General features: G+C 41.5%; 3 protein-coding genes across 3 annotated transcripts; 1 reads left to right on the plus strand and 2 right to left on the minus strand.

The window, feature by feature from the left end:
* Nucleotides 1-3,547: 3,547 nt before the first annotated feature.
* dbx2 (developing brain homeobox 2) lies at nucleotides 3,548-13,209 on the plus strand. The gene is made up of 4 exons (XM_075471043.1): nucleotides 3,548-3,824; nucleotides 6,279-6,362; nucleotides 8,201-8,385; nucleotides 12,879-13,209. Exons 1-4 carry the CDS (start codon nucleotides 3,548-3,550, stop codon nucleotides 13,083-13,085), a joined length of 753 nt encoding a protein of 250 aa, XP_075327158.1. The 3' UTR covers nucleotides 13,086-13,209.
* Nucleotides 13,210-13,975: 766 nt separating this feature from the next.
* Nucleotides 13,976-15,333, minus strand: LOC142384885 (prolactin-like). Its single transcript, XM_075471191.1, has 5 exons — nucleotides 15,324-15,333; nucleotides 15,065-15,243; nucleotides 14,829-14,930; nucleotides 14,488-14,673; nucleotides 13,976-14,185 (listed from the first exon to the last, which is right to left on the minus strand). The coding sequence occupies exons 1-5, from the start codon at nucleotides 15,331-15,333 to the stop codon at nucleotides 13,976-13,978; spliced, it is 687 nt and encodes a 228-aa protein (XP_075327306.1).
* Nucleotides 15,334-18,719: 3,386 nt separating this feature from the next.
* Nucleotides 18,720-19,948, minus strand: szl (sizzled). The gene is made up of 4 exons (XM_075471045.1): nucleotides 19,668-19,948; nucleotides 19,356-19,522; nucleotides 19,126-19,218; nucleotides 18,720-19,030 (listed from the first exon to the last, which is right to left on the minus strand). Exons 1-4 carry the CDS (start codon nucleotides 19,946-19,948, stop codon nucleotides 18,720-18,722), a joined length of 852 nt encoding a protein of 283 aa, XP_075327160.1.
* Between the last annotated feature and the right edge of the window lie 623 nt (nucleotides 19,949-20,571).

Genomic DNA, 20,571 nt, shown 5'->3' on the forward strand with positions numbered 1-20,571 from the left:
GTTTACTCACCCATTCAACAGGTAAAAGGTCTGGAGTTGAGTCCAAGGGTGGCATTTGAATTTGGAAGCCGTTGCTGTGAACCCACAGATGTCTTGGCAGGTAATTTACATGGAATGTTCTGTGATGGTCAAGTCAGTCACCTGATTTCAACCCTATTGAACTGTGTTTTATTGAACTTACTGAAGTTCCATGAGTAAACACAACTCAAGACAGCTGCAGTAAAGGCTTAGGGAAGCAACAGCATGGAATAAACCCATTCTTTAGACATGCTCATGGGTTTGTCTGCAGACAGTTGCCAAATGTCAGCAGAGCAATTAAGAAACAGCTTTGTGGAAGTCTTGTTGTGCAGATTTCAGTAGGGGGGGGCATCACATTATATTCAAAATGAGAAGTTACGGTGCTATTCAGCAACCTTTTTTCAAACTGGTACTTTCTTTAGTCCGATTTAAAATTCTTGCAAGGGGAAACACAAGGAGTCTTTTTTTTAAAGCACTGTCACTTGGAAATAAACAAAGAAAGAACAATATATATTTTACTTTTTAGACTTTTTAGACTTTGATCCATTGCCCTGGATCCCTAGTCCAGCAAAAAAAAAGGCAGCAAGTAAGATTCCGAATCTTTTTCAATCTTTCAGTTTGTTCCATATTTTGTTGCAAACTCAGATCGCAGATTTCATTAACTGTAAAGTATTCTACAAGTCTTATGCTGACATACTTTCTTGTTTTTGCGCCACACCCCCGTAAATGTAGCTGTAGAAGCCCTTCACACCGTTTTGTGAAAGCTACACAATAAGACACAAAACAGGCATTTTTACATTTATCCACTCTCATGCTAATTTTCGGAAAACCACCTGATTAGAAAGAACAGAGACTTGACATAAGAATAGAATAAAAAGTATTTCACTGAACATGGTCATATGTATTTTTATAGACTGCCCAGGCAGTGCAGTTGCTCCACATGGCCACTCCCATTCCCCCTGGTTGCTATTGTGAATGTGTGCAGTGAGCTGGCTCATTGGGCTCTCGTGGTGAATAGCCGGCAGCCATTCACTCGGCATACAGAAGCTCATTAGAACTCTATAGACACACAATTGTGAGGCTCACATTAGAAACTTCCTCCTCTGGGACACAGACACCGCACACAAAGTGCCAGTTTGCTGCTATGCTAAGCGCATTGTCCTCCTGATTCATGGAACCTGGCCCTCTATTCACAATATTAAGTTCGAGTGGTGGAATATCAATTGCGTGTGCAATGGGCCGGTATCTTTTTAAGGGCTTTGCTGGGGTTAAAAAAGGGAGAAAAAGGATCTCAGCCGGTCTGCAGAGTGCTAGCTTTCAACAGAGCCATTGTGAAGATTCTGAAAGAAGGGACCCCTGTTTTTTCCCTCCATTCCTGAGAAGAGATGGACATCAAATAAATTCACATGAACTTGCTTCAGGGTGTTTCTAAGACCTACTGTTTAAGAATAGCCTAATTATACCTCCCTCTCCTGGAGAGCTCTATTGGAATCTGGCTAATTACATAGTGGTGAAACTTAACAATGATACGCTCTTCGCCATGCCTTTTAAAATAGGCACAAAGTCGCGTTAGACTGGCTCTACCCTAAAATGTCAATGAACAAAAAGAAATGTACAATTTAGATACAAAAACAAATACTCTAATAAATGTCAGCTTTAACACATGCCAAAGAGTCTGACTCAGAGGAGGCAAAGTGGGGTCACAGGACTACACCTCACACATATCTCTAACATTAAAACATAGCTTAAGCACGAAGAGGATTCTTTCAAAATCCAAACAAATGCAGTTGAGAGTAACACCGAAGAGCAGTCTGGGCTTCTTTCCTCTTTCCTTCCCGTCATTTTCACAGATGTCTGACCAAGCAAACAAAAAACTTAGGTGGGCAATCACAGCCACTGCCCTAAGTGGGACATGTTAACGCACACTTGCCACACAAAAGTGGATGGTGCACCGAGCCTTGCAAGCACTCTTCATGTGACAGAGCGCAATGCCTTCTCCACCAGCCTGAGGAATAAAACCTCAAATTTGATTACAAGCAACCTTTGGCTCCCCAGCCATCACACAATAGACTGAGCTGTCTGGGCCAATTTCCATGCTCAGCATGAGGTATCTACACATGCAGACTGGAGCTCGTAGTCAGCCCCTCCACACACACGTACACACACGCGCACTCTTCAAGACCAATGTGGATATGCCTGTTTACTGTGCCCCTCTTGTCGGACTCTCTGTTGCGGTGTTGAGGATCATTAGTTGCAGTGTGAAAGGTTGAGCAAGCCTCTTGGTGGATGTGATTTTTGCCAAACGTTTGTGTGTGTGTGTGTGTTTTTCAATGGCCAATTTTGTTTTACTGCTGCAACACCCAGTTGAAACGCTAGCTGTCACCACATGGATGTTATTGTAAAGCCATCTGTCAGCGCTACCTAAAATCTTTGACCGGACATTAAAGTGAAGGCTGTCTTTCATTCTTAATCAGATCTTGTTAATGTTTTTCATTAATCTGTATCATTCAATAGTATATGACAGACATGAAATACACCACAATATCAACGTGGTGTTTTAGATCTGATTGGAAGCACTGTTGAACCTAAATAAATCCCTCATTCAAGAAAAAAAAAGGATTTAACTCAGATATATAATAGAATATAGATTCAATTGTATAAGATAAGCCTTTCTTTGATAGCAACAGTCCCACCCTGAAAGAGTGGTGACAAAGTGGAAACGACGCGCAAAACAAAACGAAAAAAAAAAAACCCTGCCTTGTTTGGAAACAAACCAAGGCTACTGTCAATAGGACTTGGCACAGGACTCGCTTCCACCCGTTGACTTGCTTGGGCATCCCAAATGTTATTATTATCAGGAAATATCAATCCAGTTATCATTTGCTTGCATTTAAGTAAAAATCATGAAAGGTCAATTTGAGATTCATGAAGAAATTTGACTTCGATTGATAAAGATAATTCAAGTCATCTTGTAAAACTGTGCTTTTGACTTTTTCAGCTTGTGTTTATTCACCAAAACGGGTCTAACCTTTAATCGTTTTGCATCCAAGAACGCTCCCACAGAGCTGAGTGTCTGAAAGTGAAAAAAGTGCATTTCAAATGAACTGCTGAAAGGTTTGTATCGGGCACAATGGCGCTCTGAAGGAGGCTGGAGAAAAGAGAAAACTATTTACTACTGGAGAAGACTGTTTGGTGCATGTTAAACTTTGGCCAGCACTTCATTGTCTCTGGTGTCTATCATTTAATAGGCTAGTTGACATAATGAATGAGCCAGACCCACCTTCTGCCACTCCAGAAAGGCCCCAGCCTTATCTGAATTGAGAAGCACATTAGAGCCCCTCAGCCAATCACAACACTGCCCTGTAGCAAAGTGCAGGCCCAAAAGAGGAAGAGCAGAGAACTTTTGTCTTCCTCAGAGTTTAATGAAGTTGGCCTGGTCACTGAAGAAAGGATTAAAGGAGAATTTAGTGTCACTGAACTGCGACTGCTGAAGAGGGAACTCGAGTGTTCGGGTCACTGTGTGAGCAGCATGGTCTCAGTTCAGAGCTGTACCAGGAGGAATATGGCTGGTTTCCCTCCTGCTTTACCAGGCTTTGGGAGCTCAGGAAAGAGCTTTCTTATTGACAATCTGCTGAAGTCTCAGACACCCTTGGTCCGTACAGAAGGAGTTGCAAGTGGACACATGAGACGGGCAGCATGCGAGCGCCCAAAGAGAACCTGGGGCCATGAGCATGGAGCCCACCAAAGCCTGGCCCAAGGCACTCAGCAGGTGAAAGATGTAGGAAGACAACTTATGCCAGGCTCAGGTAATTTTTGAAAAAATTATCATTAATATCAATATTATTCAATCAGGTTTTATATAAACAAAATCTGATGTATTTCGATTATGTGAAGGATTTTAAACATGTGAGTCCACAGTTTAACAACTTTCTTTTCCTCTGCAGAATAAACATTGTTTAACTTACTTATCATCATTACTATTCATAGGCCTGATACAGTCTAAAGGTTTGTTACATTGATGTCATGGTTAATTGTTAGTATAAGCTGTTTAAATTCTCACCGGTACAATCTACAAATGTCTCCCTGTGGTAAAAATAAAACTGGCAAGGTTACAATGTAGCAAAAGAAAAATGAAAGATAAGCTTCAACAAATAACATTTAAAATTTCTTTAAAATTGTTTTCTTTATGTTTTTTGCTTATTCAACATGAGAATACTTTTTTTTTTTTTTTTTTTTACCATAAACCTTTTAAATACATAAAAATAAGTGAGATTTCTAATCATAGCACGGTCATTAGCATCACCCTGGTAGGTCTTTTAATACCTAAAAGTTGGCATTGATACAGTCGTACAGTTCTTTAAAGATCACACAATAAGTTAGGACACCTGTACATCGGAACTATTAACAGGGTGCAATCACCAGCTATTAAACTAAACTCCTATATTTAACCAAAAACAGTACCATAAAAACATTAAATTATATAACTTTGAAATTGAGTACATTCTCATTTTCTCTCTCATTCAATATCTTTTAACTTATCTAGACTGTTGCCTGATTTTAAATTCATTTAAATGATTTTATTTGTGTTTCTTTATATTATTTTATGTATTTTTAATGCTTCTTGCACTCCCTGCTGCAATGCTTTTATTTTATGTAAAGCACTTTGAACTGTTTGTACATGAAATGTGCTATACAAATAAATTTGATTTGATTTGATTTGATTTGATTTGATGTATATATGCTAATTTTTTACTTGATGCCACCAACCAAGTCAACAGAGAATGGAGCAAGAGCAACAAAAGACTGGAATAAGTCAAGATTTTTGGCAACAGTAACTTGATTGGCTTTAAAGAGCCTTTTCACAAGTAAAGATAGGGACCAGTTCATCAGCCTGTGTTGCCCAGTAGTTCAACAGAGTAAGAAAAATTTCTCTCAATGTGAAATAAATGAAACTACCATCATCTATGATACTTAACATCATTCAAATGTGCAAAGAAACTAGAAAAAAACATTAATCCAAGGCACAAAGCAGAAAAGAAGACTATCCTCAACAAAAGTTGCTCATGTGCTGCTTGTTCATGCAGGCAGATACGGGCGGGTAATTACTTTCAGAGAATATGTGACCTCTTGCTGTTGTGAGAGCAAAAGAACGTGAAGTGTAAAACTGGCATCCGTGATGGTGTGGTTGCATTGTTAAAAGAATGTTGTTTTTCTTTTTTTCTTTTTTTTCATTCCATGCCATGGTTGTTTTCTAGCTAAACTCAAGTAGTTTTTCATTTTAACCCCAACCAAGAGATGTCATGTTCTAAAGCCAACGAGAAAGTGACAACGTTTGGTTGTAATATGTTGTGTTTATATGTAACCATGGCAACTGGCAAAATGCCACCCATGGGGGTGATGGTCATGATGTAAAAAGAATTGAGTTTACACTGAACCATTGTTGCTTTCTAACCCTAACCAAGTAACGTTTTTGTCTAAATCCAACCAGGAAGTGAAAAAAGGGTTTCAGTAAAGTGTCGTTGTGTTAGTGATGGAACGTATTTTGGTTTTGATCTCATGTTCCACAAAGGCCCATGTTTGAAAGTGCCGTGCTTATCTGACTTCTGTGACTGTTTGAGTTGGAGGTCTTGTTGCAGAAAATGGCACTGAATGGCTGTGCTCTTCGGTCCCTCACTGTCACTGTGTGGTGGCACAAGCGAAGAAGATCCAGAGTATTGCAACCTTTTCTGTTTCTCAGCTCATTCAAAAACAGATTGAGAAGAAGAGCAAAACGGCCCTGTGGTCTGAGGAAACTGTGAAATTTTGTAATTCATGGACGAAACGTCCTCCGTGCAAAAGAGGAACGTTACCATCCAGTTGGATGTCAGCACTCAGTATAAAAGTTTGTGATGGTATGCAAGTGCATAAGTGCACATGGCATGAGAAATTCATGAATGCTGAATTATACATAGGCCTACACGGTTTGGGGCAACATGCTGCCATGCATACAATGAATTTTAAAGAAGGTCTTGCTTATCTCAGTAAGACAATAAACAAACAAATGAATGAATAAATAGATAAGCAAATACAAAATTTTCTTCGTTTCATATGTCTTCTGTTCTATTCTCAGTTATATGCAGACTTTAAATAAGTTGCACACAATTGCACTCTATTTTAATCATATTCTACAAAACATTACAACTTTTCGGGGACAACATTACACATGTCACACTGACATTTACCAAAGGACTCTATTTGACTTTCTCAATCTGTGTTTGCAGGTGTGCTGAGCAGTGTTTTCCTGCAGAGCCCGCAGTATCTGCTGGCATGCTGCGGTGGGTCCAGCCCCCCCCCTGTCTTCCCCAGTGAGTGTTTTATGCCTCATCAGCAATGCCTCAGCTGCTCTCTAAGCATAAGCAACAGGGTCTTCCATGGTCTCCTAAGCTAATTACTGATGCAATGCCAAAGAGCTAATTCTCCGTTCAACTCTGCACAGCTCTATTCATAACCATTCACGGCTGTTTAGGATGGGGAAAAGGGGTGCCATTGCAGAGCTTTTATGAGTCCCGGAGGCCCCCTGTTTTGTACTTGCAAATACACACATTTACCAGCGCAAATATGCAGAGCTAATAAACATCTTGTCTACTGTCATTTTAAGATAATAACTACTTGATGTGAAATCTTACTGCTGAGTAAGACAAATTGTTTCAAAGCTTTGCTTTCCCTCAGCACATTAATGAGTTTGATTATGGACTCCAGAGTGTGCAGTTTAATTTTCAGGTTAAAAGAAATGTGACAGTCTTCATTAAAGGTATAATCCCATTTTGAATGGTATTTTTTTCTCCTTGTGGAAAATGTAAATTTGTACTTAAAATGATTCATTGCATGTTATTTAGGACTTGTTAGAGCGCTAGAACTATATGATACTGATAGAATATCACAGAACTGATTAAGTCAAGCATTTGTCTTCTCTTGGCATTGTCCCTCGGCAATTGGAAGTTATTAGTTGCAGCAACCTACGATGGCTGTCAAGAGTTGTTGAAAAAAACACAAATCAGAAAGCCCTCATTCCACGAGTCCCCGGAGTCTTCTTAGTGGGTTGACACTTTCCCACAGTGCCTGGCAACAAAACAATGCCAATGCTGGCCGTGACCAATTGGCACTTTCACTCCACCATCCACACGCGACCTCACAGCAATTTTTCACCACAGCAATGAACTCCACTAAGCACAAAAAACTCACCCATTTCTCTGCAGAAAAGGGCTGGACAAGGAACATCCCCTGTCTATTGTGTGGCTAAAGAGCTTGGCTCACCAACCCCCCCTCCTTTCTCCTGTCCTTCAACTCTCATTCCTGCCCATTGGAGACCCCTTGACTAGGACATAAAGCATTCAATGAAAGTGACTTTTATAGACTTTTTCGAGCTCATCTTCACATACAAACTGGCTTCAAACCTGCAAGAGAAAAGATTTAGTGTTGGGCCACTGAGCCATCGAGTAATGGCATTTCCATTGTACAGCTCTATTGTTGGTGTCCCACTGGGCTCAATAGTAGGCCTACTAGGGTAGACACACAAGTTGCCCAGGAATGACCTGGTAATCAGCTATTTAAGTGAAAGCTATTGAGCTTCAATTGAGAAGTGAGAAGCATGTCCAATCCCGTTTTGTGCTCCCTGGAGGTGGTCTATGTGCAGATTTGTCGTACAGATTAAAAAGGCAATGTTGAATGGATCAGATAAATTGCTCCACTTGACTTTTGTTGTGCATGCACCTGTGAGTATAGCGGCGTGGGATTGGTCCTCACAGGTCACCAAATTCCCTTTTTGTCAGTTGAAACAGCATTCTCCTCACTTTAGTCACCCCAAGTTTGTTAAATTGGACAAACAGATGAAGAGAGGAATAAAAAGGGAGTTATAAAGTGAATGTGATGAAAAACAATTTGAAAAGGGATTGAGTGATTGGTAAAGTGTTAATGCTGATTTTGAACACAGTACAATCAGATACTGCACCTAAATATATGAAAATAATCAATAATCTGTGTAAATTAACATGGTGTATTAATATTTCATTTAATTATTTGATCTCAACACTACCTCTAAAGTTTCCTGACTGGTATGCATATACCCTAGCACACTCTATCAATGTTTATGGTTCTAATCAATTACCTGCAAAACACCCAACATTTTTTTCTATTTATTTTCCAGAGGCAGCAAATGTTCAAATGTGGTCTGCTAACATAAGTCCTAAGTCACGTCGAGGGATCCTTAGGAGGGCTGTGTTCTCTGAAGAACAAAGGAAGGTGCTGGAGAGAACCTTTCGGAGACAGAAGTACATCAGCAAAACAGACAGGAACAAACTGGCAGCTGATCTCAGTCTCAAGGAGTCACAGGTAATTACTTTTTCATCACCTCGTTTTTTTTAAGCTGTGAGTCTCAAACAGCCCCTTTTAACCAAAGCTGTTTCAGTGCCGATTCAGGGCTGGTGCTAGAACCAGTTCTAAGTTGGTTCAAGCCAAGATTTTCCAGAGTCTGAGAAGCAGCACAGAGCCACGTCATTATGTCACTTCAAACATCTCCTACAACACGTTTGACCCTTGCTCTTGTGTATTCTGAATTACTGTAAAGGAACATCGTGCAGGGAGACAGATTATCTTTTAAAAAAATTCAGATCACAGTGGCTGGTGCTTCCAAACATTATTTTTACACACTCTTTCATGCCAGGGCTGCACGGTGGTGTGGTGGTTAGCACCGTCACCTCACAGCAAGAAGGTTCCAGGTTCAACACCCAGCTGGGGCCTTTCTCTGTGGAGTTTGCATGTTCTCCCCGTGTATGCGTGGGTTCTCTCCGGGTACTCCGGCTTCTTCCCACTGTCCAAAAACATGCATGTTAGGTTAATTGGCATCTCTAAATTGTCCTTAGGAGTGAGTGTGAGCGTGCATGGTTGTTTGTCTCGTTTGTCTCTATGTGGCCCTGTGATGGACTGATGGCCTGTCCAGGGTGTACCCCGCCTCTCGCCCATTGACTGCTGGGATAGGCTCCAGCCCCCCCCGTGACCTGAGTGATGGATTCAGCGGTATAGAAAATGGATGGATGGATGTTTCAAGCCAGATTTATAAATACCAGTCAACGATATTAGGATACTTTACAGCGATAATGAAAATAGCCGCAAACAATGTTAAAAAATTCAGCAACAGGGGCGGTCGGTGGCGTAGTGGGTACAGAGGCCGCCCCATGTGCAGAGGCTGCAGCGGGCCCCGGTTTGGGTCCCGCACCGGACGGCCCTTTGCTGCGTGTCTTCCCCCTCTCTCTGCCCCCTGCTTCCTGTCTCTCTCCAACTGGCCTATCATTAAAGGCATAAAAAGCCCTAAAGAAATATTTAAAAAATAATAATAATAATAAATATATAAATAAAATAATAATAATAATAATAAAATAATAATATATTATTGAAGTCAGCAGAGCGGGGCTCTGCTGACTTCAACTAGGGACGTTGTGAGTCGGTGGGGGGAGTGCTTCGAGGGCCTCCTCAATCCTACCGACACGCCTTCCGATGAGGAAGCAGAGTTGGGGAGCTCGGACGTGGGACCTCCCATTTCTGGGGCTGAGGTTGCCGAGGTGGTCAAAAAACTCCTCGGTGGCAAGGCCCCGGGGGTGGATGAGGTCCGTCCTGAGTTCCTCAAGGCTCTGGATGTTGTGGGGCTGTCTTGGTTGACACGCCTCTGCAGCATCGCGTGGACATCGGGGGCAGTGCCTCTGGACTGGCAGATCGGGGTGGTGGTCCCCCTCTTTAAAAAGGGGGACCGGAGGGTGTGTTCCAACTATAGGGGGATCACACTCCTCAGCCTCCCTGGTAAGGTCTTTTCGGGGGTACTGGAGAGGAGGATCCGCCGGATAGTCGAATCTCGGATTCAGGAGGTGCAGTGTGGTTTTCGTCCTGGCCGTGGAACAGTGGACCAGCTCTATACCCTCCGCAGGATCCTGGAGGGAGCATGGGAGTTCGCCCAACCGGTCTTCATGTGTTTTGTGGACTTGGAGAAGGCGTTCGACCGTGTCCCTCGGGGACTCTTGTGGGGGGTGCTCCGGGAGTATGGAGTGCCGGACTCCTTGATCTGGGCTGTTCGGTCCCTGTATGACCGGTGTCAGAGTTTGGTCCGCATTGCCGGCAGTAAGTCGGACATGTTTCCTGTGGGGGTTGGACTCCGTCAGGGCTGCCCTTTGTCACCGATTCTGTTCATAATTTTTATGGACAGAATTTCTAGGCGCAGCCAGGGCGTTGAGGGGGTCCGGTTTGGCGACCTCAGAATCGGGTCTCTACTTTTTGCGGACGATTTGGTTCTGTTGGCGTCGTCAGGCCGTGACCTTCAGCTCTCACTGGAGCGGTTCGCAGCCGAGTGTGAAGCGGCTGGGATGACCATCAGCACCTCCAAATCTGAGACCATGGTCCTCGGCCGGAAAAGGGTGGAATGCTCTCTTCGGGTCGGGAATGAGATCCTTCCCCAAGTGGAGGAGTTCAAGTATCTCGGGGTCTTGTTCACGAGTGAGGGACGAATGGAACAGGAGATTGACAGACGGATTGGTGCGGCGTCTGCAGTGATGCGGGCTCTGCACCGGCCCGTCGTGGTGAAGAAGGAGCTGAGCCAGAAGGCGAAGCTCTCGATTTACCGGTCAATCTATGTTCCTACCCTCACCTATGGTCACGAGCTGTGGGTAGTGACCGAAAGAACGAGATCGCGAATACAAGCGGCCGAAATGAGTTTCCTCCGCAGGGTGTCTGGGCTCTCCCTTAGAGATAGGGTGAGAAGCTCGGTCATCCGGGAGGGGCTCGGAGTAGAACCGCTGCTCCTCCGCATCGAGAGGAGTCAGATGAGGTGGCTCGGGCATCTGGTGAGAATGCCTCCTGGACGCCTCCCCGGTGAGGTGTTCCGGGCCCGTCCCACTGGGAGGAGGCCCCGGGGAAGACCCAGGACACGTTGGAGAGACTATGTCTCTCGGCTGGCCTGGGAACGCCTCGGGGTCCCCCCAGAAGAGCTGGAGGAAGTGGCCGGGGACAGGGACGTCTGGGTCTCTTTGCTCAAGCTGCTGCCCCCGCGACCCGATCCCCGGACCAGCGGAAGATAATGGATGGATGGATGGAATAATTCAGCGACAAACGGAATGCCCTTCTATGCGACACATTGAGCAGTGTTAACAGACATGGTTGTCAATATTAACACTTTAGACAGCAGGACAATGAGAGGAACTCTGAGCTAATGTGCTTAAATGGCTAATTTGTCTTCACACCCATGTTGAAGCTCACAAAATGGTGACATTACACCTGTTTACCTTTTCCAAGTTGAATTATTGAGCTCATATCTGATAATTAGCATCTCTGATGTGACCCTCATTATTGCAAAAATGGAAAGTAAAATAAAAAGATAATAAGTATACTGATACACAGTACAACGAGTTTTCCAATCAAAACAACCTGATAGGTTGTTTGTTCACGCCCTGAAGTACAGGCCATAATGTCGTCCTGTAAAGTAATCATTAAGATCATTTAGTTGAGGTTGGAAATCAGATATCCATGGTTGGGGCTAAATACATTCTTTTAAAATTACGACTCGTTTTCATTGACACTATTTTGACAATGTACATGCAGCTGCTCTCGTGACCACTAAAGGTCACAGTGGTTGCATTGGCAAACGGCCCATGAAGTCATATTTGGAAGGAGGACAGTCTCAGTCACTTTATTCAGGCACCTTCTGATAAACAAAAGCTGATGGCAGTCCATGTAGCCATACACTTCAGTCTGATCGAAAGTACTAAGCTATCAGCTTTGTTACTTGCATAGCTAAAAATGCAGCTGAATCTCATGAGAAAATATCAAATAAGTAAGTTTGTCCACATCTCCTTAAAGTAGGAGAGTCACAATATAAGGTTGTAAGTTGTGAGATGGCGAACAATCCATAGGTTCTTTTGCAGGTCAGTGTTCATGTGGCATGGCTGGATCCAAGAAAAGTGAAATGTGAACGACCTAACAATTTACATTTTTCTAGATATAACTATTTCTTTTTAACAGTAGCCCTAACCATATAATGTATATATTCCCATAACTTCTAACCCTATAAATTCACAAGTTGAAGAAAACTGAAAAGTGAGAAATCATTCCAACTCATGGTGTTTTGCAGGGGAGTCCCCAGAGAGAAATCAACCTTAGGTTTACATGGACAATTAAGTCAAGCTAGTTACCTCTACTCATTCAGTAAATTGGGCTCCTCATCTTTGTCCCAGTTTACAAGCACAGGAGGGGAAGTAGAATGCCCAACAAAGTGAACTGCTCGGAAAATGATTCATTACATTCTGCAACTCCTCATTCAGTCATGTAAATGTAGCCGGAATCACTGCACAAACGTAATATTTAAGTTACTTGAATTGTGATATTTTTTTAATTGGCATTGTGGATACCGAATCAGGATTTTTTTAGATCACGACAGCCTGGAAATGCTTTCGATGACCATGAGGCTGACATGGCTGATTTTCAGCAACACTTTCTGACGCGTTCAGCCGTCTGACAAAATAAACTAAAAATGAAGTGAATTAGAGCAGATTTTATGGGGAAGTGGGCTGGGGAATATTCACGCTATCCCTAGTTGTTAATATTTGGTGTCATTAGTTTTGTGTTCTCATGTGGTCAGAAACTGTGGAGCTTGGGCAGAGCTTCTAGACCAGTTTGCGTCTGTTTGCAGTAGCTAATTTAACTCCCACAGCTGAGTGTGTTTGTACAACTTTGGAAAGTTTTTTTTTTTATAGTAATGAGAGGGGTTATCATATGTTCTATCATAATATTGGGTTGAAAAACAAGTGGAGTAAACTAAATGCTTTTACCCTCTCTTGCTGATTTAGGTGAAGATCTGGTTCCAGAACCGCCGCATGAAGTGGAGAAACTGCAAGGAGAAGGAGGTTCATAACGTCCGCTCACCAATGGATGAGCTAATGGCCAGAGGTCTTTCTCAAGACGAGGAACCGTCACATAATCATGCTCATGCAAAAGCAGAGAGCTCACTACCGCAGAAGAGTATCACGGACACAAACGAGGCACTGACGAGATGACGCCAAACCAATGACTTTCGCACAATCGTAAAACCTACCACAAAGACTACAGCTCCGGGAGGGTTTTAGAAATCTGTCGTCTGTGTGGACTAACAGTGATAATACTAAATATTCTTTCTGTGCATGTCCCGTTTTGTTTCATTGTCATAAATGTACTTAGATTCAACTGATTAATAAGTAATTAGGATTTCACTGACTTCATTAAGCAATTTCATGGTTATTTCACTGTCAAAACTTTCCAAGAAAGATGCCCACACTTCGATTGTAATTGCAATCACTTAAAGGCCAAAATGAGTCATTACACTTACTGCATTTGCGTGTGAAATTCGTATATATATATACGAATATATATATACTCTATATGTTGCGTGTTTTGGTTAAGCTTTACACTAACACTGTTCTAAAAAATATTTCAAACTCTTTTTGAAGTCACATTTGAATCGGTATATGTTGTAAATATTTTTTTCTTCCAACTTGAAAGCATAGATCAACTGTAAATAAAGTGATTCACTAAATCACAATTTTCACATTGCTTATTCTAGCTGAAGACTGTAGCAAAGGCGTTAATGAACTCTTTACTGTATATCACGCCAGTTCTATAGATATATTCAGAGAAGGAAGCCCCAAAACAATAATAGAGACTAGATTTATTTTCATTTGTTTGGAACTGTTTGTGCTCAATGACCCAAAGCAAAAAAGTTGAATTATCCATCACAGTAATTCTGCAAGAGGCACGCACAATCCTCCACAGTGAATGCACACATTAAATGCATTAGAGATAAGCACATGATGCAGGAACTTAAAATGTAGTTATAAGCAAATAAAAAACAAACAATTTCATTTTGTTTTTTTAATCCAAATTTTAACCACACTATACTTTGCTATCACTGTCAACAGTCCAGTTCAGGAAGAGTGGAGCATTTCAGGATGCGGAGATAATTTTGGACCTTGCTGGAGTCTCTGCGGAAGCAGTAGAGCAGGTCATGTTGGTCCACAGGGTTGAGTTCTTCTTGTGTATAAAATGAAAAGACAGAGGAGGGGACCAAACTGTCTGGAGAGATGTAACCCACGGTGTTGCTAAGCACTCCTTCTAAATTCATCTGTGGTGAACAGGATCAAAGTCAAAGAATTAATTCCTTCAAGAAGTGCATAATGAGGATAGATGTGTACAGATGACTGGCCATTACTCTCTATCAACATACAAAAAAAAAAGAAAAAGAAAGACTAATATTTCCACTGAATACAAAGTAGTAAATTAAAACTGGAGTGTGAGACATTACAAACAGCCACACACATTACATGCAATGCAACTCTTTTTCTTTTTATTATACAGAAATAAAACGATACATCAGAAACAAAAAAAAAAGAATAATCTACAAGATCAGTAACTTGAAATCTTTACCCTCTCAGCCATTTTCTCGACTCCATTCCTCAGTTCGTGGACCATATCTGTGATTTCCAGAGCCTTGTTGTAGCTCTGGTGGTTGAAATCTTGATTCTGATCCTGAGACGTGTTCCAGTGCAGCTCTAACAAGGGGTCACTCCAGGCCACCAGCAGCCTTAGAATCACCTCAGTCAGTTCTTCTGGCTGTATGAGAGAGACATGCTTAAAGAATTTTTGCCAAATGGGAAGTAATTCCAGGCACCATGCAAGTATTGTCCTGAAATCATCTCTTACAAAATACAGAAAGACTACATGTGTGCATGCAAAGCCATAAGCATATTAAGAGCATGAGCACTCACTCCGAGTCTTTGTGCATTCTCTTTGTCATCTGGTGTAATTATACCATATGTGTGGCACCTCCGTTTTCCTATAACGTTCTTACTAGGAAAGAAAAAATTCTCCTGTGGAGACAGAAACACATACCACACAGTGAAAAATAGTCAGCTCAAACAAGTGTGATTGATGAGGATGAATGTCTAACAAAGTGCTGTTGAAAAGTGATGGATGATCAGTGTCAAGAATGAAAAAAACTCACAAATTCAGAGTGCAAATCACTGGAGATGCCGTGCATTCTTGAAGACTGTTGTATGACCCTGTCAAAGACATCTGCCAGGGAAGGGCCGTGGCATCCAGCCTGCCCATCGGGACAGATCGGAACGGTCCGAGCTCTCATGGAAAAGGGCAGAAACACCAGTGCAAGAAAGGCAAACCAAACTGAAAGGGAAAAAAAACAACTTAGGTCACTAAAAGTCTTGAATTTACTTTTTAGTTTTGCATTAGTAGAGCAATCTTACCTTTTCCCATGTTCCCTTTGCTGTAGTGGAGATGTTGAGCAGAGCTCTCTTGCCACCAAAGTTCGTCTTGCAGAGGCTAACATGTACATTTATGGTGCTGCTGATGAAACAAATTGGTGTGTAGAGGGAAAACAAATTGGACTTTTCTCTGTGCGTCATATGTGTCGCCTATTTAGCTGCTTAGCCAAGAGCAGACAAAAATAACTCAGGCGGAAAAGGAATGAGACACTGTGGACCGACACTTTTCTCCTTTAAAGTATTAAAATCAGTGTACTAAAAAATAAAAATAAAATACTAAATTAATCACACAGATTTGTTGAGTTTGGCTCTGAGTCTAAATAGGCCATATTACTTGTAGTTAAATGAAACACAACACTAATTTCAAAGAGCTTGGGATGCTGTGTAAAATGTGAATAAAAACAGGATCCAAGTATTTGAAAAGTTAATGAATAAATAAATCATTTTTGTCACAACGGAGAAAAATATTGGACATTAAAAGTGAGAAATGTTATTTTTTAATCAAACAAAAATGTTTTTCTCATCTTAAATCTTATGGCAGCAACAACTAAAAAAAAGTAGGTACATGGGTCATGTTTAACACTGTGGAGCATTCCCTCTCCTTTTAACAACAGTTTTTGAACTGATTGGTGCCAACAAGTGGAATGGACCTTCTCCTCTTTAGTCCAGAGTATACAGCATCCACAATTTACAAATAGAATTTAATTTTGATACACCTGACCACAGTACAGTCTTGCCTCAGTCCATTTTGAATTAGCTTTGGCCATCTTTACTTATGAGAGACTCTGCTTCTCTAAGGTACTCCTTTGATGCTTAATCATTTAACTGACCTGCTGCCAATTGACTGGTTGTAACATGTTTCCAGCATTTTGCTGTATATCATTACTTTTATGTGAAATGATTCAAAATTGTATCAGCTCCCAATAACTGCATTACTGCTCAGTTGAACACAGGGCAATTCCTCTTAAGAAACATTCAAAACTAAGAGCTTAGGCTAAGAATATCAAACATATTAAAAGTATTAACTAAATGCATCAAAGATCAGTGCACCTTTCAGAGATTGAAATCCCATTCTTATTTTTCATGACTGACTCAGACTCCAGCTGCGTTTTGCTGGAGGGGTTGTGCTATGCTTTTCTCTTAAACCTACCCCCAAAAGGTGCTCTGTTGTATAAAGTAAAGCAGCATACTTGTCATAGTTGTCTCCGTTTCCTCCTCAGAACCTCTAGTGGTTTTATTGGTGAGTTTTGGATCAGTATCAATCTAAACATTCGTCTTTTACCAAGGTAAAAGAGATTTTAGGAATTTATCTAGTCAGTATTTCGTCTCATCTCATCCCCCAAATACCCTTTTCCCACTTCTGCAGCCCCGTTGCACCTTCTCAGTAAGGACTTGGACGTTCACAATAGTAGTCTTGTACAGATATAAGCAGAACCTGCTAGATTCCATCTGAGCTGTACTAATTTAACTTGGTTTCAACAGACCAAAAAAAACCCCACTCCCAGTATTCTATTTTTAGCCAAAGGGCAAGAAAAAGATTTATTTTTTACTACGTCCTCCATAAAAGTTGCTTTTATGCATTGACCTTCTGACTGTTTTGAGTTGTCAGAGACTCTACACCTAAACCTAGCCTGGCTGTTTTTCAAAGCTATTGATTGTGCAAGTGGCACTCTTCACCCCGACATCAGTCTAAGAGGACAGACACCGCTACTCTGTGGGACAACGGCTTCTTCAGTACCATAAGATTACTACTGAAACTCTTTTTTTTATTTATTTATCTATATTTACTCATTTTTGTTAGCCATTGATCTTCCTAAAACCTTTTGCCATCTCCCTAAAAGTCTCAATTGTGATTTCCAAGTCCTCTGTATATTCTTTTCCACGTGGAGCCATGACGAAAATTTAGAGACATACAACCCAAGGCCCAAAACTGATAAATAGACCAGGTTTAAGCTGTTTGAGGGGATTTAGGTTAATAAAAGGTGATAGAAGGTGCATCTACTTTTGTTGCATTAGGTTTAAACTTCCAGGTCAGTATTTAAATCAATTTCCTCCTATTTTTTGTAACTGCCAGAAGATTCTATTTGTCAAATAATGTAACCACCAGATGAGATCCGATTAAAGTCATTGTGGAGAGCGATGTGCCTATTTTACAGTAAACAGCCATTACAGTGTTGTTTGCATCGAGTATCTTTCCTCTGACAAATATCTCCCAAATGTTAATAATTAAAAAAAAAGAATATTAAAGTCAAACATTTCTTTGTAATAAAATCTTGACTTGAACAAGCAAGCCAACTCTTAAAAGTGACACTAAACTGAGATGAAAACAACAGACTACTTTTATGGAATCACATTAAACTGTGAAACAGTGGCATCACACGACATGGAGTAACAATGAGACGTCACTGGTATTCAACTACCCCCAAAGGGAAAACACACTCGTATATTTGAGATCATTAGTGCTCAACTAATAATAATCAAGCATTCACTTATTCTAATTTGTAAGACAGACCATTATCCGTGAAAAGTACAACGTGAAACTGAATAGTACATAGAAAAAAAGTATGGGACAAGCTCATTGTTCAGCAACCCCAGCTTGGTCTTTTCAGCTTGGTATTGAGAACGAGGCTTTTCACATGTAAAGTGGGTGATTTATCTTCTCATTAGTGCTACCTTGTACTGGCCTTCTGCTGTGAATATAGTCGTGAGTCATACTCAACAAATGGGCATCGTATGCAGAGCCACTTTGCAGGCAAAGAAGGCAAACAAATGCACGGTTTACGTCTACATTGCGTAATACACCGTTTCTGAACACTTTGTCGCTTGAAATGGTACTGCAGCTCAACATCAGTGCTATGGTTTCCTTTTAGTCTGCCTCCTGGTGGTGATGGAAGGGGTCTGCACTTAGGGCAACAGGTTAAAAGCCTCCCGACTGCCCATTCCCTTTACTTTACAAGGAATTTCAGTGTGTTAATGACATGTGCATCATATATGAGATTAAGAAGCAGGATTATGAAGAATGTTAAACATCACAATGAGAAAAGTGGCTTTATAAGATGAATATTTTATTGACATCTATTCTACAAAAACACACAAAAAGGATGCCATAAATACGCCATTATCCTTAGAGAAAATAAAATATATAAATCTAGATTTAATAATACTATTTACAAGTTTGAGTGCATGATATTATAGCCTGCTTAGAAAGCAGAAATGGGACAGTGAGATGGAGAAAGCAACAGGTAGTGGTTTGGGTTTGTCTCCTTTTTGAAATGCCACTTAAAATCTGTTACTAAAAAAAAAAAAAACACTTCTGTCCATTTTTAAATTATTCTACACTTCCAAACAGATGTTGGGCTCCACTTTTTGATTGCGCTCTTAACATCTGTAGTGCTTCCACTTGCGAGTGGCCAGTGCAATGCCTGCGTCCTTTTTGTGCCAGGGGAAGAGGCGAGTGAGAGCAACACTGCCGTCGGGCTGAACGGAGCCGGTCAACACGTAAAGCTGCGAGCGACCTGGGCGCACTATGGCACCGGCACATCTCAGGTTGATGAGGAGCCACTGCTGGAGAAGATGCTTGGTGTCATAAGGCATCAGAGGTCCCTGATGTATAAACTCAACCCTGCCCTCAACCTGAAATTCTGGCTCTCCTGAGGGATGGCGATGACGATGAATTTTGGCGGTCACAGCTGTGGAGAAAAAAGAAGAAAATTAAGAATTGGAAAACGGATTTATGACATAAAACAGGACTGTATAACAGAGGTTTATTCATTTGAAAACATACCGAAGTCATTATGGCAAAATGCACTCAGGACTGTTTTCACTGCAGGGGTATCTTCAACAGAAGGACACATTTGGCAAGCAGGTTGGGGTAAGCCTGCAATTTAAAAAAAGAACATGATTTAATCAAAAGGGAAATTATAATAATTATAAGAAGACAAAAAAAAAAAAAAACAAGCCCATGATTGCGTGTTCTTCTATTTGAATGGCAAACAATCAGTCAAGGATCATTACCTTTGGCAAAGTGGCTAAATTTTGCAAGTGGAGTCAGACACACGTCTTCCTCAGCAGGGAAGCGGTCACAGTCAAGGGCCTCAGGCCATGGATGCCCCTGACAGGCGAGCACTGGAGCACAGCTGTCCCTCACTGCCACACACAGGCTACGGCAGGGCTGAATAAAACTGAGGAAACAAAAAAAATTTCACAGTTGATTGGATTTGGTATCAAGAAGAAGTTCAAAAGAGAAAGTCTGTGTTTTACAAATCCTTGAAGGGGTAACCCTTTCAGAGGGAATAAACAACGAAAATAAGAAAAGTATCTACTTACGTGTCAAGACAGACGGGGGCAATGATGGAGCAAAGAAAGGCCTGGGCTTGAGGGTGGCAGCCTGTCTGCAATAGGGGCCTCCAATCCTCCGAACTTGGCACCACCTCACCTTCCAGGTTACTGTGGCCCAAAAAGTTGGGCAGCCGCATCTCTGAGTATCCAACATCTTTGCAGACCTTCATCTGGTTGGGTATAGCAACACAACGAGTGGACTGACCCATGTCGAATGCCAGTAGAGGAGATGCCAGAGCTAAGACCGCTACAGCGAAGAGAGCAGCCATATCTGTAAGGCTCGCAAGTCCAGGGAGTAAACAAGGTGAGTGGATGAGCTTTCTCTGAGGATGTCAGTCTCTGCTGTCCTCTAATGGCACTGCCTCCGATGCAGCTTTCTTAAATACAGCAAGGTCAGCCAGCCCCATCAGTCTGTAAGTCTGTTATCAACAACCTATCAAAAGACGTAGAGACGATGTGTTTGGAGACAACGGCTTGTTTTGTGATCACTGCAGACAGAGAGGGGGCGGAAAGCAGATGGAGGGTGTGTGGGCTAGGGGGCAGGGAGGGGGACAATGGCAATCACAACCCAGCCTTCACTGAGAGAAGTCCGGTCTGATTCATTTACTCATAAAAGTCAGAAGTGATACGAAAATGTGAAAACCTGAAGAAAGAGAACTTGTGGCGTTTCACCTATACAACATATATCTCACATGTACTTTGAAGTTTGATCAAGAAAATGTTGACAGTGTCTCATTAGCAAAGCGCAATCTCAGCCCAAGACCTCTGCTTATCCGTTTTTATGCTGAAGGCTAAAGCAAAAAAACGCATGTAAAGTGTAAAGCTTTATGAAAATCCACATAATTATACATGTATTAAAGTCAGAATTGCATTTAATTTAAAATTGATCTTT

The sequence above is a fragment of the Odontesthes bonariensis genome, chromosome 7 (genome assembly GCF_027942865.1).
Source record: "Odontesthes bonariensis isolate fOdoBon6 chromosome 7, fOdoBon6.hap1, whole genome shotgun sequence".
NCBI lineage: Eukaryota > Metazoa > Chordata > Actinopteri > Atheriniformes > Atherinopsidae > Odontesthes > Odontesthes bonariensis.

Excerpts from the sequence above, each read along its gene's own strand:
- dbx2 (XM_075471043.1), top strand. The coding sequence starts at position 3,548 with ATGGTCTCAGTTCAGAGCTGTACCAGGAGGAATATGGCTGGTTTCCCT. Across the intron at positions 3,825-6,278 it reads ACAACTTATGCCAGGCTCAG|GTGTGCTGAGCAGTGTTTTC; the intron begins GTAATTTTTGAA and ends CTGTGTTTGCAG. Across the intron at positions 8,386-12,878 it reads TCAGTCTCAAGGAGTCACAG|GTGAAGATCTGGTTCCAGAA; the intron begins GTAATTACTTTT and ends TTGCTGATTTAG.
- LOC142384885 (XM_075471191.1), bottom strand. Across the intron at positions 14,674-14,828 it reads AGAATGCACAAAGACTCGGA|CCAGAAGAACTGACTGAGGT; the intron begins GTGAGTGCTCAT and ends TCTCTCATACAG. Across the intron at positions 14,186-14,487 it reads TCGAGAAAATGGCTGAGAGG|ATGAATTTAGAAGGAGTGCT; the intron begins GTAAAGATTTCA and ends TGTTCACCACAG.
- szl (XM_075471045.1), bottom strand. The coding sequence starts at position 19,948 with ATGGCTGCTCTCTTCGCTGTAGCGGTCTTAGCTCTGGCATCTCCTCTA. Across the intron at positions 19,219-19,355 it reads ATTTAGCCACTTTGCCAAAG|GCTTACCCCAACCTGCTTGC; the intron begins GTAATGATCCTT and ends TTTAAATTGCAG. Across the intron at positions 19,031-19,125 it reads ATTTTGCCATAATGACTTCG|CTGTGACCGCCAAAATTCAT; the intron begins GTATGTTTTCAA and ends TTTTCTCCACAG.